Below are 17,210 nucleotides of genomic sequence, written 5' to 3'. Positions count from 1 at the left end.
GCGCTCCAGCAAGTATATCTCTCTGGTCACCCCCAAAACCAATTCCTCCTTCGGCCGCCTCTCCTTCCAGTTCTCTGCTGCCAATGACTGGAACGAACTACAAAAATCTCTAAAACTGGAAACACTCATCTCCCTCACTAGCTTTAAGCACCAGCTGTCAGAGCAGCTCACAGATCACTGCACCTGTACATAGCCCTAACCCTAACCCTACTGTATTTATTTATTTATTTATTATTATTATTTTTTTTTTTGCTCCTTTGCACCCCATTATTTATATTTCTACTTTGCACTTTCTTCCATTGCAAATCTACCATTCCTGTGTTTTACTTGCTATATTGTATTTACTAAGCCACCATGGCCTTTTTTGCCATTTACCTCCCTTATCTCACCTCATTTGCTCACTTTGTATATAGACTTGTTTTTCTACTCTATTATTGACTGTATGTTCGTTTTACTCCATGAGTAACTCTGTGTTGTTGTATGTGTCAAACTGCTTGCTTTATCTTGGCCAGGTCGCAATTGTAAATTAGATCTTGCTCTAAACTTGCCTACCTGGTTAAATAATGGTGAAATAAAAAAATAAAAAATATGTTCTCATGTTCTGAGCAAGGAACTTAAATGTTAGCTTTTTTACATGGCACATATTGCACTTTTACTTTCTTCTCCAACACTTTGTTTTCGCATTATTTAAACCAAATTGAACGTTTCATTATTTATTTGAGGCTAAATTGATTTTATTGATGTATTAAGTTAAAATAAGTGTTCATTCAGTATTGTTGTAATTGTCATTATTACAAATAAAAAAATACAAAATCAAATGTAAAAAAAAAAAAATGCTGATTATTCGGTATCGGCTTTTTTTGGCCCTCCAATAATCGGTATCGGCGTTGAAAAATCATAATCCGTCGACCTCTAGTTCATAGCAATATCTTTCCATAACATCTGCGGTAGCAAAGATGATCTATACAGTGCATGTGGAAAGTATTCAGACACCTTGACTTTTACCACATAGTTACGTTACAGCCTTATTCTAAAAATGGATTACATTTATTTTTTCATCAATCTTCACACAATACCCCACAATGACAAAGCAAAAACAGGTTTTTATAATTTTTTTCAAGTTTATTACAAACAAAAAACAGAAATATCACATTTCCATAAGTATTCAGACCCTTAACTCAGTACTTTCTGGAAGCACCTTCGGCAGCAATTACAGCCTCGACTCTTCTTGGGTATGACACTACAAGCTTGGCACACCTGTATTTGGAGAGTTTCTCCCATTCTTCTCCGCAGATCCTCTCAAGCTCTGTCAGGTTGGATGGGTAGCGTCGCTGCACAGCTATTTTCAGGTCTCTCCAGAGATCTTTGATCGGGTTCAAGTCCGGGCTTTGGCTGGGCCACTCAAGGACATTGAGACTTGTCCCGAATCCACTCCTGCGTAGTCTTGGTTGTGTGCTTAGGGTCATTGTCCTGTTGGAAAGTGAACCTTCGCCCCAGTCTGAGATCCTGAGCACTCTGGAGAAGGTTTTCATCAAGGATCTCTCCATACTGTGCTCCGTTCATCTTCCCTCGATCCTGCCTAGTCTCCCAGTCCCTGCCGCTGAAGAACATTCCCACAACACAATGCTGCCACCACCATGATTCACCGCCAAAGAGTTCCATCTTGGTTTCAATCAACCAGAGAATCTGTTTCTCATGGTCTGAGAGTCTTTAGGTGTCTTTTGGCAAACTCCAAGCGGGCTGTCATGTGCCTTTTACAGAGGAGTGGCTTCCGTCTGGCCATTCTACCATAAAGGCCTGATTTTTGGAGTGCTGCCGAGATGGTTGTCCTTTTGGAAGGTTCTCCCATCTCCACAGAGGAACACTGAAGCTCTGTCAGAGTGACCATCGGGTTCTTGGTCACCTCCCTGACCAAGGCCCTTCTCCCCCGATTGCTCAGTTTGGCCAGCTCTAGGAAGAGTCTTGGTGGTTCCCAACTTCTTTCATTTAAGAATGATGGAGGCCAATGTGTTCTTGGGGACCTTCAATGCTGCAGAAATGTTTTGGTATCCTTCCCCAGATCTGTGCCTCGACATAATCCTGTCTCGGAGCTCTACGGAAAATTCCTTTGACCACATGGCTTTGTTTTTGCTCTGACATGCACTGTCAACCTATTATAGACAGGTGTGTGCCTTTCCAAATCATGTCCAATCAATTGAATTTACCACAGGTGGACTCCAATCAAGTTGTAGAAACATCTTAAGGATGATCAATGGAAACAGGATGCACCTGAGCTCAATTTTGAGTCTCACAGCAAAGGGTCTGAATATTTCTGTTAATTATTTGTAATAAATTTGCCTATATTTCTAAAACCTGTTATCGCTTTGTCATTATGTGGTATAATTGTGTGTAGATTGATGAGGATTTTTTATTTTTTATTTCATTCATTTTAGAATAAGACTAACAGAATGTGGAAAAGGTCAAGGGGTCTGAATACTTTCAGAATGCACTGTATACTGACTAGGGAAGCCCCCATTCTGTTATAGACAGAAGCCTGTGACAAGACATACCAATCAGGATTCATCTCTCAGGCTAGTCCAAACCCTCCGTTATCTCAGCCAATCATGTCTAGCCAGGAAGGGTCCTGTCTTTCTCCCTATATAGCTTAGTGATTTCTAATTGGCTAAACTAGGATCATAATTAAAATGTTTTATTCATATTTACGGATCCCATATAAGTTTGTATTTAAGGCACATTAAAGTTCACATGTTCAAGAAGGCATTTCTGAAGAAGAAAAATATATATATTTAAAAATGGCCTGTGATGTAGAAACTAGTATCAAACATCCCCGATCCTGTAACCAGTCACAAATGAGGATTATTTAGTCTAAGAGACTTTCACAGCGCTGATTTGCAGCAGTGCTACCCAGTGACCCAGAGAGATACAGTAGGCCTAGCATATCATTCCCAGCTAGCCCACCAGCAAAGTCATCCCCACTCAACCAGATCCTAACTGTCCTCTCTCTCAGCCATCAGCAGTAGTGAGGGAGCATGATGAACTTCTGTTGGAACACAAACTTTTGCCCACAAACACCCTCTGTGCTGTTCAGCAGCACTATCAGAGCCTAATGTTCAAAGCTGCACTGAGCCACTTCCTCAAACACATCCTGCGCTTCACCTGTAATCACTGTCAAAAAAAGGTATCTAATGAACTGATAGGGCTGGATGGTATACAGTATTTTACTATATATATATACACACACACACACACACAGGTATTGACACAGACCAGTTTGGGTTTTTACTTTAACTTCTATAACGGTATTTCATCAGAATTGTTCTCACTAAAACAAAGTTTTTCTTTGTCTACATCTTTTACATCTAGTTAAGTTTTGAAGTTTTTTTTAGTTAAGTTTGATAATGTGCACTAGCTTATTAGTTAGCTAGCTAGCTGAGCAATGCAGTCACACACACTTCATATGAAACAAATTAGAGTGGTAAGTGCAGCACAATGCACACAACATTAAATGCTTTACGAAGCTAGCTATCTGGCCACTGTAGCTAGTAACAATTAAATCACAACGGATTAGTTTCCATGAAGAACTTGTAGCTGGCCACCAAGAGTAAATGTAGTGTCTTTACTTTACCTAGCTAGCACAACAGCTAGTTAGCTAGTGAATGTTAGCCGGCTAGCTAAACATATATCTATGGGATGTGTGAGATTATGGAGAGTTTATTAAATGTTTTCTTTCACATCTTGCTAGCCAGTTATCTAGCTGTGGCCATCTGGCTAGTATCAACAAGGGCTTTGTAGAACAATAGTAACATTAGCACATCTAGCTAGTTAGCTAACATTGACTAGATGATTAAGCAACACACACGGACATGCATTGCCAAAAAAACGCTTCTGCCACATTCTGGTTTGGAGAATTTGACGACTTGGTTGAAGACTTAAAGGTCCTTGCTGTGTGAACACAAAAGAGATCGACTGCCGACACTCCGTTCAGATGTGCTACGTACTGTTGGCAGGCAAACGTTTGACAATCCTGACGGTGAGTCTGACCCATTAGACTGCAATGAGGTCAGAGACGATAACCAGGCCCATGCAGGCAGCAGGGAATCTGGCCTTGCCAGTCCACAGGAGTTTGTAACCCCCCCCCCCCCCCCACACACACACACACACACACTTAACACAGGTCAGGAATGTGCTGATAAGAAGCCAAGGCCCAACTCTCTCGCGCTCTCCCTTTTATCCCTTTCCCTTGCTTCTCTCTCGCTTTTTCTCTTTTTGATAACACTGGAAATACTGAGCTCAGTATCAGAACATGCAGAACGAGAGATTGTAACACTCAGGAAGATTACTGCATTAGTTTACTTATCACAGGACAATAATAGAAACTTTTGAAAGAACAGGCTTGGGTAGGTTGTGAAAAACAGAAAAATACAACAAGCATACAGCCATTGTTTCCAGTCAAACACAAATAAGAGGTGCAGTAATTGGCAAGCCACTAACAACTCTGCCATAGGAGGAGGAACATCTCCTGCTAGTGAATGGGGCATTGGAGAGCCTTTCAGAATGAGCAACATGAGGCAGGGCCTAACGAAGGGAGGTTAATTAACGGTGACTGGGGACGGGGGTGTGTTGGCTAGTGTCGTCCTATGGAACTAAAACCAAACACGGCCCCTGACAAAACGTTCCTATGTCACCATTCTTGAGCTGGGATTTGAAAAACAAAAACACACACACACACACACACACACACACACACACACACACACACACACACACACACACACACACACACACACACACACACACACACACACACACACACACACACACACACACACACACACACACACACACACACACACACACACACACACACACACACAGCTGATGTAAAACAAAGGGTGTATTCAGCAGGGGGTCCTTGAGGCTGACCATGTTGGCCTCCAGAGAGCGATGGTGCCTGTCCCTACAGTACAGAGGACAACAGAGCAGCTTCCCATCCAAAACAGTTTGTGCATATATTATGACGACATTTTGTAGCGTTTCTGTTTGTTTTGGCCTTCGGCAAGGGTTTCATCGGCTGTTCGTGCACACAAAAAAAACTATCGAGGCAAGTCAAAGTTCGGAAGTCGAAGTCTAAGCCCCTTCATCGGTGATTGGTCAACAGTAGGGATTCTAAAATTAAATGTTTGTTGTCAATCAATGAGAACTCATTTTCATGCACATTTTTTCACTTGAGAAATACTGTACCTAACATCCTAGTTAGATGTAAAATTGTACAACTAAGATCTCCTTTTAAAAAAAATATTTCTTGAGTTGAGTTTAGATTAATTATGACTATTTTGATGAAGTGTATACTGGCTACAGCGTCTCAAGATGGACAAACAATACTATTGCCGCATTTCTCGTTTTCAAGCGATGGTCGAAGGTATGGGAGCACACTCGTTCGGTTCGCCTAGCCGATTTCAGCTAGGAGCCAGCTGAGCCGGAGCATGCGGAAGCCATACCCGCTACCCCAGCAGGGCAGGGCCTCCATACATACATACACACACGCACAGCAGGGTCACGTGGCCCAGCCCCACTAAAACCAGAAGCCAAGTCCACTCAGAGAAATTCCCAAGCTTTCAGAGCCTCTCAGTCACAATGGCCATGTTGTGGGCCAGGCTGAGGCCTACATCTACTGAATGAATGAGTTGGTTACTGTTAGGGGCCGGGCAACCATGTTCCTTTCCCACCCTGCATTTCAGAGGAGACAAAATGATCATCTCAGGGAGAAGGGGGAAAACATGCATGCTTTAATGAGTAGTACATTCATAATAATAATAATAATAATAACACCAACATCTAGCAAGAGCTCTGGTTCTTCTCTAGGTTCCTGCCTTTTCTTAGCCACTGTGCCTCTACATCGGCATTGCTTCCTCTTTGGGGTTTTAGGCTTGGTATCTGTATAAGCACCGTGACATCTGCTTATGTAAAAAAAGGCTTTATAAATACATTTCATTGATTGATTAAACTCTAGATAAACTCAGCCTCAATCTAGGCACAGACCCAGTATCTCATTATACATGAACTAATTACAACATAGGTTACAGGGGACGGGACAATGTGTTGACTCAATTGGCTGGGATCCTGAGAGAGAGATGTGATAGAGGACAACATTCTCAGGTTCCACCTTAAAAGGGGTAAATAAGAGACATGTGACAAGGGTGTGCACACAGTGTGCACACTATGGCCTCAGTCAAGTACACCATCAGAACTCAATAGGAGTTGTGTGTGCATTGTGAGCAAACATTGTCTGCCATAGCCATTTGTCAAAGACAGACAACAGAGTTGTTTTGTGTGTGTGTGTAATCAGTGGCAGGAAGGCCTTGTTTGAATCCTTATCCTGACTGCACGTATAAAATCGGTCATTATGGACAATTTAAATTTGTCGTTTGTATAAACAGGACACTGGAGCATACAAAAAGACAGCAAAGATTACATTCTTTCTCCTGAGGAACTGTAATTGTATTACTGGAAAACGAACATTACCTCAAATGCCTTTCTGAGAAATTACAACTCATACACTTAATTAAAAGGTGAATTCTACAATTTCACAAATGGTGACTATATAACATTTGAAAGGGGTTTTCAGTGGAATAAAACTCAGAGGGCAGAGTTGAACAGTAGAAAATAGCAGGCTTAGGTTTTGCTGTGTTAATTATGCAATTTACCAACGTAAACCAAGTTGCTCCCGGGGCTGGAGTAATGATATTTTTCCTGTGTACTGAGAGAGTCAGACTTTATACACAAAATAACAGTGGATGGGAGAGGATAAGGGGAAGGTGGGAAGTGTAAAGGCGGCAGCTTGCTTCAGTTCAGCTGGCGCCTAGCCGAGTTCTGAACGAGTGTGCTCACATACTCCCTTAAAAGACCTTCACTTGATAAATGAGAAAAAAAGCGCCAATAGTATTATTTGTCCATATTGAGATGGCGTGGCCAGTATTATTTTATTTAACCAGGAAAAGCCCATTGAGACCCATAGTCTCTTTTTCAAGGGAGACCTGGCCAAGAAGACAGCAACAATCAGTACATTGCAGAATTAAAACATTCAACAATACAATACAACATGAGCCAGCCTAAAAAAAGCATTCACTCCCCTCCGTAACATTTTTTATATTTTAAATAATTCAGTGGCACTAACATATCTAGATGAAGCATAGACTGTAGACTATTCCATGCCTCTGGTGCACAAGATGAGAAGGCAGTCTTGCCTAATACTGTGAATGTCCTGGGGACTTTAAGTAGCAACCACTTAGCAGACCGGGTATGGTAACTGCTGGTATACACTTCCTCAAAACAGTCGGAATTACTCTAAGATAACTCACTTAATTTTGGCATTTTTGCCAAGGAGATCTTAGTTATGCAATTTTACATCTAAGATGTTTGGTGCAGTATTTCAATGAAAAGATTTTCACGAAATCGAGTCATCTCTCATTGAATGACAACCAAGACTTTACTGAAGAATCCCTACTGTTGACCAATCACCGATGAAGGGGCATAGAGACTTCAGCTACCGACTTCTTCTTGCCTCAAGAAAAATACAACAAAAACATCACAAAATGTCGGCATAACGCCGGCTGGGAAGCATGTTGACGTCTTAAGGAGGGTGAGAGAAGAAGGGAGGAATAGGTAAACATGGCAGAATTGCTCAACGGGACAGACATGCACTAAAAGAACACTAACTTAAGACGCACACACACTCTCCCTCTCCAAAGTGTACTGGGGAGAGAGTGAGAGGAGAAGAAAGTGCTGTGCAGCTGCATCTGCATTTAGTCTGATCTGTATCAAGGCATGTTTTAATAAAATAACACACACAGGACAGAGCAGACATGTATGAAATGTAGTGAATATTCCATAAACTGTATGAATGGCCAGCCTAGAACACGGGGACCTATGGTTGAAGTATGACCATTGTAATGACATGCATATGTAAATATTGTACATCATCGTCCATAACTTCTGTCCAGATTTAGGGGCAAAAATAATTTATGACTAAAGCAAAATAGGATGGACTTACACTGTCAAGAGGGCTCCAGCATTGTGGCAGGTAGGTGACTTATATAACAAAAACATGATCATTTTCCGAACGAGTGACTAAAGAAATGTAGGATAAGCCATAGGATGAATCTATTTCAACGCTCTGAGAAGCAGCCTTGCCTGTGTCAAATCACTTGTGCTGCTGGTGGTTCCTGACTGAGGACAAATCCTCAGAGACCTGACAACAAGCCAAGGGTGGGTGGCTTGGCTGGCCTGGGAGCGGCAGGGACATCAAATCTCCCATTTTACAAACCAAACACGCACACTGGGGTAGCTACAGAAACGCCAGTTCCTTCTCGAGGAGCCAAAACAGAAACGCCTGCCGAGATGCTGGTTGGTGCAGAGAGCAGGCACCCCTTCCTGGAACCCAAACCCAGGGACCAGCATGACTGGGGGAGATAAGTATCAGTCCACTGACTCAGCAGGAGGGCCGGGGGGGGGGGACAAATCTGCTCTCCCTGCTGTGTGCTTCCCTGCCTGGGAAAACACCACGACACTCCCAGTCAGTACCACAATATCGACCATCCCTCCTCCCCCATTCATGATCCCTGTGATTATCCAGCCACTTTACTCACACACAGACACACCAGTAATAACACACGATACACCAGGAACAGGATACTGGCAGACTGGGTCGTCTACCTGTCTGAGACAATGAGAGAACATGTGGGGTTGTTAATCTTCCCCAACACACTGTGGTATCACTCCTCCTAGATTCTAGAGAAAATTATAATGTCAATCAATCTAGTCTACAGCTGTGTTTGGTACTTTTGGCTTACATAGATTAGGAATTCTGTAAGAACCCTCAAGTCAGCTGTCAAACTCAATTCTCTATCTAGCCACTTCTGGGGTCACAGATAGAAAGCAGAGAGAAGAAAATAATGGTGGACTTCAAACAGTGAAAAGGCACCCCCATATCTCTAGGATTTAATGCTGTGATTTATGGGTGAGGTCATTTTAAAGAAGTTGCATGTGATTCAGATTAAAGCCTGGCAGTGCATCTCCCCCTCTCCCCTCCCTGTAGCATGTTGTTGCTCTTTCTCTCCGTCTTGCTATAACCACCTGCCTCTGCTGTGCCTGTCAGTCTTCACATTCCTTCCACAAATAAAGGTATCTATAGGACTGATACCCACTGATAAGATAAGTGCAGCACTTCATTAGAGTATCATTGCTACCAAAACATAACAGCAGGTTGCTCTCTCCTTAACAGCCCATGACTAAATAGCAAGGGGGAAGATACTTCCAACAAGAGCCTTTTTTTCTGTGCTGTATAAATCTATGGACTTAAAAGAGAACGGGGAAAGAAAATACTACATCACAGCAGGCCATTTAAGGAGCATTTTAATTAAATCTGCCCCATGAAATATGTGCATTTTGAGCAGCCATCTGAACAGCCATTTTTGACATTTTGCATTCCAGTCCCCCTCTTGACCCCTTTGGTTTTGAGCAGAGGTTGGGTGCTCTAGCTAGCTATCATACGAGCCAAGGCAGAGACAAACACCACAGTGCTTATTTCACGATCGTATGCAACACAGCCATGTGGAACTGGAATAGAATATGGCGTTGGACAGGCTGAAGGACAGCACCCTTGCCAAGAATGCTCTGAAGGCCCCAGCGTTCAATGACAAGTGTTCAGCTGCTGCTCATCCAGGGGCAACAGTCAACTCCCCTGGGACGACGGGATCTATCTTGGACACAGACCGTGTCAGTTTGGGACATCTTAATGAAGTCTCCAGCATGGGTGAGTGCATTCAACAGAAGAGGAAAGGTGTTGGGGAGAGGAAGAAGGAGAAATGCCACTCCCTGGAGAAAATACACAGGATCTCCTCATGTGACAGAGAGAAAAGCCCTGGCTTAGCATTGCAACGTCCACTCATGGTAATAATACAGCTATTACAGCATTCCAGTAATTTGCAATGTTTCATCTTCTAAATGTGTAAAACCTCGTCCCAATATAAATGTGAAGTTGGAAACTAAATACGTTTGCTTATGTGGGTGATCGTTAATGGGACAATAGATGGCTACAACCATCAAACTAGTAGTAGTAGTAGCTTTAAGGATAATGAAAAACAACTGTGGTGCACATTCATGTTATAAACATATCATTCTATTTATCGTTATCGCATCAATTCAGGCAATTTGTCCAGGTATGGATTCTTGTCCTTATCGACCTACTCTAATTCAAACACAATCCAAAACAAACCATTATGTAATTCATCAAAATGATGTAAAACATTTAAATAATTTATCATACATGTTTTAATATAACTCCGTCAGTAACTGTAGTTTATAATGCATGTTATGAGTGCTTTATGAGACTTAGTGTAAAGAACTAGGCTACCGTTACATCATAGACAGAAGAGCTGTGTGGGTAGAGTTAGAGATTCTCCGGTACTTTTCTATACTTTTTAGGCAATATTTCTGAACGTAAAGCTCACGAGTCAAAAAGTGGTCCCTGAAAATTGCGTCACATATGTGCACACGACACTACTCTCTCTCGCTCTACTGTGTGTGCATCTTGCTAGCTGTCACTCAAATAGCGAGGGGCTGAAGCTCATTGGCTAGAACTTGAATTGCTAGTGGGCTGGCCCATGTGGGGGAAAATGGCATTGCACAGGTTCCAGTAAACAGTCACTTTCTAACTAGGGATGTTGTGGCTACTTGTGGTAATACAGGAATTCTGCTCATAGATTATGCATGTAGGGACTACACATTGACACATCCAGCCCAAAGCAGGAAGTTTAAAAAACACTTACTAGTCGCCAAAGTTCTGTAGCATGTCTTTAAGCATAACTTGATTGTATTTCACTACTAGATAAACTAGTGACAAAACGGTGACAAAACGGTGGAGTCTAGATAACTGACGGTCAGTGCTCGATAGGAAGCAGTGTTGTTTTAGAACACTTTGTCTGACCAAAACTGAGAGTTCAGCCGCACAAGCGCCCAGAGCTCCTAGCTCCTCTCTTCATGTGGGCCACTTGAAACGCTCTGTCCGCAGGCCCTCTCATGGTACAAAGAAAGAGAGCGAGAGAGAGACTAGCCCCGTCTGCACGAAAATGTCCAACAGCTCTCTCTAGCCATAGTTTTTTTTTAAAGGACCACAAAGAGCGACCAGTGATACTGGAAAACAATCACCTCTCCAGGCCACAGAGAAGCCTAATTGCACCCCCCATCGCTGAAGTAAATGTGAGATATGTAATCATCATCAAAGGAAAACAGAAGATGTACGCTCTGAGTGAGTCCACTAAGGCCACAGGGACTCGTCCTCATAATTACCACAGCCTCTCCAGTCATACATGAGAGGGAGGGCTAGAGCACAGACTGCAAAGCCTTTCAACCCCATTGCTTTCATTAATTTCACTACTCTTCTTTCGCCCTGAAAACACAAGCATGTGGCCTATTTTTAGAGCGAGCTGATACAATAAATTATTTGTATTTTTGTGGTGTTGTACTCCTATTCAGCGAGTGTAAACAGTGAAAGGCAAGGGAGAGATGAGGACAGAATTAAAATGTAGTGTGGAAGAAGCGTTAATGTCTTCATTTTCATGCAGGCTGCATGAGCTGGATTAATGGGGTTTCACACAGCTTTTGAAATGTTGGCAACAAACACGTCCACTCCTACTTTGTGCTCCAGCAGAAACACTACTATGGAAATGCTGCTGCTACTACTGTGCTGAGTGAGCTCTCCCTAATCCCTTTCTCAGATAAACATGAGGCTGTGCTGCACACTTCCTCCAAGACAGGAAATGCATTATGATGAGGACAATAATAAGTAAACAATTATTTTGTGACACTGTAAAGACTACAATTAAGTGACCATGACATGGATAATGAATATAATTCTTACATCTTTCCTGGTTGTTAGGGTTTGATTACAGCATTCTTGACCTTTGACAGAGATGTCACCACAACTACAGATGTGATCGTGACCTGTTCCAGGTGTCACAACACTCTGGTCTAGAAACAGCCTTCTATTAATTCAGATCATTCTCTGTGTCCTTCATTACTCAATGTGACTCTGACCACTGGAATATGCGTGGTGAAATTCCTCTGGACACACATGGGCCTGTGACAGGACAGATAAAAACCATAGACATTCAAGTTACACTTTTCACACAACATTGCTGGCATTACTCATAGCTAGAGAGATATTGCATGTATGGTGTGTTGTACTACAAACATCTATAGGAGGTAAATAGTTATGTGAAGTGAATTAGGGGGGGTGTGGGTCTGAGGGGCGTGCACTGCTTAACGTGGCCTCAAAGCTATTCCTTAATCAAGCAGTGATCCCAAACAACAGCCCCTAACTCAATGTAAGGTATCCTATAATGAAAACGTAATAGTCCAAGCAGAGGTGATGTATTCAGATTGAACAAGTGGGCCAGAGAGTGACAGCCAAATGAACCAGAAGGCTTATTTCCCAGTGAACACATGCTGGTAGCAACACATTCTATATAAAACAGATATATAGAATGTGTTGAATGCCTTCTTTACACACCAAGCATCATCCAGCAAACAGAACGTTACACTTCAGTTGTCACTTGCACTTACTTTATTTCAATGGACAACCCAGTTTAAATATCTAAAGTATGTTGTAGTGTGACACACCACAAACCTGCATTACATCACCTGAGATGGTTCCACCTGAACTGGAAAAACAGACCAAACTTGAATTTCATTAGTGTGAAACTACATGACACATTCCTAGGTTGTCAGACAACTCTGTGCGACAGAGGAAACGATTGGCACACTTGAAAACATTGGTATTGTTGTAATTTGTGGATTAACCTATTTACAACCACTCCCAAAATGTGTTGCTGCCAGCATTCACCTGGTCAAACACGGTTGAAACAACCCAAACCACTAGAACTGATACATAACGTATTTGAATCCACATGGCTTTGACTGACTAGACTGGGGCATAGCCTATCTCGACCCTACGCAGTGTGTGTGGAGCAATAGCATGTACAATTGAGACGTGTCTAACTTGACCCCATTCACACGAAAATCTGCATAGGCCCAGTAAACAAACATGATTGCCCGGTGAATGACGCCGAGATAAAACTACGGGCTGTAGTTTACTATTGGTTCTAATGAACAATCGTGTCATTGTATCAAGACTATGATATAATTGATTAACACTGGATATTATTTTACACCGGTTTTGATTGTTTTCATAATGCCTTGCAACACCATTACAGTGTTGCAAGGCATTATTATGATATCGTCCATTCAAATAACGTTTGCCACAGTAACTGTTTTCACTGCTAAGACAAACTCAAAATTGTAACTAACCATCAGCATTGAAGAAATGGTATGCAGTCCCCATATGTACAGTGGCGGTTCTAGACCATTTCAACTGGGGGGGCCAATTGTACTGTTAGAGGGGCCAGTTACATTAGACGTTATTGTTGTCATATCGTTTTCTTCACTGCATTGCAGGCATTAGCAGGCAAAATACCATGTTCATAATCATTAGTGTTCCGCGTTGCCACTGTCTAATAACGGATGTAAAAAAAGAACGATAGCAAAAATGAGTTATGTAAAAATTATTTCATACTCCACATTTAGGGGGGCCACAAGGGGGTCCAAAATTGTTGTTACAGGGGCACTGCCCCCCCCCCCCAGAACCTCCCCTGCATATGTAGATGATCAACAGGTGTTTTATTGGGGCACCTCCGACAATAATATGCATACAAGTTGTCAGTTTAGTGAGCCATCTGTTTAGTGTACCCATTCTGTTTTGCTTCTTTTCAAATCATTATAAAATGCTGAATGACATTCACCTAACATAAATAAACTTGAGGTAACGTTCGATCATGTCGACCTCATCAAACACTGACAACATTGACTGAGACACAAACTATACGTAAAATAAAATATACTTCATAACTTTTTTTTCTGTAGTTCCGTCGGGTATCCTACCTTAGAAGCTGTTTTGGCAGACATTTTACTTGCTTGCTCCGCTCCCAAAGTAGCAAGTTAGTGTTAGTATTATCACTTCAACCAAGGCGCAAAATTCCTTCTTCTGAATTTCTCCCAGGTGCCGCCACGCCGGGCAATAATATTTTATTATTTCAGGACGTCGTGAAACATGACCCAAATGTGTGTGTGAAAAGTCCAAAGTTCATTATCTTTAGTAGTTTGCCTTAAACGTAACTTTACCCTATATGCCTATACATCTGAAATGACTCCGTTTAAAATAGTCAACTCAAATACGTTGCCTTAATGTATTTTCTCTTAAGAATGTTGACTGAAACGTTTGAAGAAAATGTAGATATCACTTCGTCCGCAAATCCAAAGCAGTAAAACTGCAATGGCAGGCTTTGTATGCCTCTCCCTGCTCGATTCTCTCCTCTCCAACCAACGATCGTGACATGTCTGACTGGAAGAGTCCATTGCACCTCTGTAGGGGTGATGGTACTGGATGGAAACCAGGGCATTGCCATTGAACGAAATATACTTATTCTAAACAAAATATTATGATTATGCATGTATGTCGGACATTCAGGTCAAACGTATACGTTATATTTATATATTAATTTACCCGTATAAACTAATCTTATGCAACAACGAAAAAAATGGATATCACAATTTTCCTTGATAATGAACTATGCGAACCATGGACAATTGTGAAGAGAGGAGAGGGATTTCGCTGATGTGATGCTGCTGAATGTTCACTTTTACTGGGTGACTGACAGGCCTGCAGTGTTTATTTACTATATTGAAGCACAGTACTTGTAAACTCCTAAAACACCTGGGTCACCTAACATTTCCAGATAAAGTAAAAATACATTGATTTATACGATTTTTGAGACATAAATGGATAACTATTCTTGCAAAAAATATCTTGCAATAGGACTTAATAACTTGTAATATGTCTGAAAACACAATTTTATATTATTTTGTGACTTTGCAACCACACTAGTTGGTCGCATGCCAGACAAGTCTGGGACACAGTCTACAGTTTCATAAGTAAAAGTCATAAACCAAAGAAAAATGTTTCTGGTCAACTTTCAACTGAAAATCCAGTCAATGACTTTAAGTTAGGTTTTTGTGTGGTTGATAACCAACCACACAGGAAACCAAGCGGGCCATAGCTGTCATTCAGAATACTTCCTATGGCTTTCCGGAACCAACCCACAGGATGCACTGAACCTCAGAGCTCAGCTTGCATTGTTTCAAAGTAAACAACACACTGTAGGCTGGCTATATCTCTCAATGTAAAATAAATCAGTTCATACCTTACTTGTAAAGAAATCAGAAGAAGCTTCAGCCTGTGACATAATAAAAAAAGAACAACGATGACTACATATACGTATATAGACTTTTTCTATTGTGTTATTGACTGTATGTTTGTTTATCCCATGTGTAACTCTGTGTTGTTGTTTGTGTCGCACTGCTTTATCTTGGCCAGGTCGCAGTTGTAAATGAGAACTTGTTCTCAACTAGCCTACCTGGTTAAATAAAGGTGAAATAAAAAATAAAAAAATGTTCATCTAAGTAACCACTTTGCTCTGAGCGCACAGAGCTTCTCTATTTCCATCCCAAGCAGCCATTTTGACAAACCAGGAAATCACGTTCACACACTGGTCCTGACTTTTCTTACATGTACAGCTGGCGCAGGCCAGAGGTGCCCTGTAGGTATAGATGGTCTTGGGTTAATTTGCCACCAGACCAAATCCTACAAAGCAAAAACCTAAAGCAGTTTGACAGACAGGGCTTGATGCATCGTGCGGACAGCTCTCAGCCATGGTATTTTGGCCATATACCACACCTCCTCGTGTCTTATTGCTTAAATATAACATTCAACCTACAACTACTAATGCACTCTCAAATTACTATATATTAACTGTATTTGTCAGTATCTAACAATCTAATCTATCTAATATGAGGTTGGACACAAAATTAAAACATCAAAAGAACAATTAATCTACATTTGTATCAGTATTTTTTTAAAGCATGTTTGTTATATCTGCAATATGAATGAATGACCACATACTAGTATAGATGCCAGCCGCTCTGTCCTCCTGTAACGGTAACTTCGTCCTGCATCCACCAGGGAAGATATCAGAATGTTCAGCATTCTATCTCTCTCAAGTAACCAGGCTAATTTGCTGTTCTAAAAGTAAACAAGCTGGAGCTAGAACATTTGAATCGATCCACCCCAAACGCTGTAACCCAAAGAAACAGAGAGAAGAGTACTACTGCCTGCTTTAGAGACAAATACAGACCTGCAGTATCTCCTGATGGAGAAAAGAGGGGCATTTGTGACACTAAAACGTAATCAAAGGCAGCTTTGTCCTGCATGGCTGCCCCCCCAGTACCCAGAGCAGAAAATCACACAACTGCTCTGGAGCTCAGGTGCTGCCTTCTCATGGAAGAGCAGGCACATGGAAAACACTCTGCCACAGAATAGGCCGGAACACACAGACACAAAACAGGCACACGTTAGTGAGGAGAATGCTTCACAGAGTTATGCTCGCCTGCCCCAGCATCCCCAGAGCAGAAAACTCTAATGTGTAGTGAAATAACATGAAGCACACACTCTGAACTGCACTGTGTGTCTTAACTGGATAATACATGAAAATAGACCCACAACACCATTGTTGTAGGTGTAACACTGGCATAGTACTTTCTCAGCTTTAGAAAAGCCATTGTTGTAGGTGTAGTATAGCCCTTCTATCTCAGCTTTAGAAAAGGGGGATGAGAGTGAAAGGGAGAACAATAAACACAGGCCGAGCTATAACACCTCTCTGCCTGTTAGAACAACCAATCTGAGGAAGAGGTCAAGATCTAGAGGCCAGTTCCTGCCAACAACAGCCGTCTTTGATAAGTCCACAATTGTTTTCTTTCCACATTTTTGCCCTTGAAGTTCTTCAATAAAAAGTAGCCTACATGCCAACCCACTCAGATATGTAATTTCACAAATGTGTATTCTTTTCTCAAATACAACCAGGTAATGAGGACAGTATAATCAGACTTGGGGTATAGGCTACTCTTATTTCTTACTGTTATCTGTAGACATATTATACTATATATTCTGTGGGAAAGGGGAGAATAGTTGATTATTACTTGGGAGACACAAAAAGTCAATGTAATACCACACACAGTCTACAATGACGCCAAAATGTCATTCA

At 41.6% G+C, this 17,210-nt stretch overlaps 1 protein-coding gene across 13 annotated transcripts in view; it reads right to left on the bottom strand.

Moving 5' to 3' along the window:
- Window positions 1-17,210, bottom strand: part of LOC106562151 (tight junction protein 1) — a 155,328-nt gene that overhangs the window by 72,464 nt on the left and 65,654 nt on the right. The window contains exon 1 of one of the 13 annotated variants that reach the window (XM_082957763.1): window positions 13,996-14,439. The exons of the other annotated variants lie outside the window; for them this stretch is intronic. Within the exon in view, the coding sequence (XP_082813889.1) occupies window positions 13,996-14,019 (24 nt within the window). The 5' untranslated portion in view covers window positions 14,020-14,439. Of the gene's footprint in view, window positions 1-13,995; window positions 14,440-17,210 lie in introns of those variants that run through there. 13 annotated transcript variants of the gene reach the window in all.

This window comes from Salmo salar, chromosome 11 (assembly GCF_965601325.2).
Source record: "Salmo salar chromosome 11, fSalSal1, whole genome shotgun sequence".
NCBI classification, from domain to species: domain Eukaryota; kingdom Metazoa; phylum Chordata; class Actinopteri; order Salmoniformes; family Salmonidae; genus Salmo; species Salmo salar.
The sequence above is the reverse complement of the archived record's forward strand: the minus strand, read 5'-3'. Positions and strand labels throughout refer to the sequence as shown.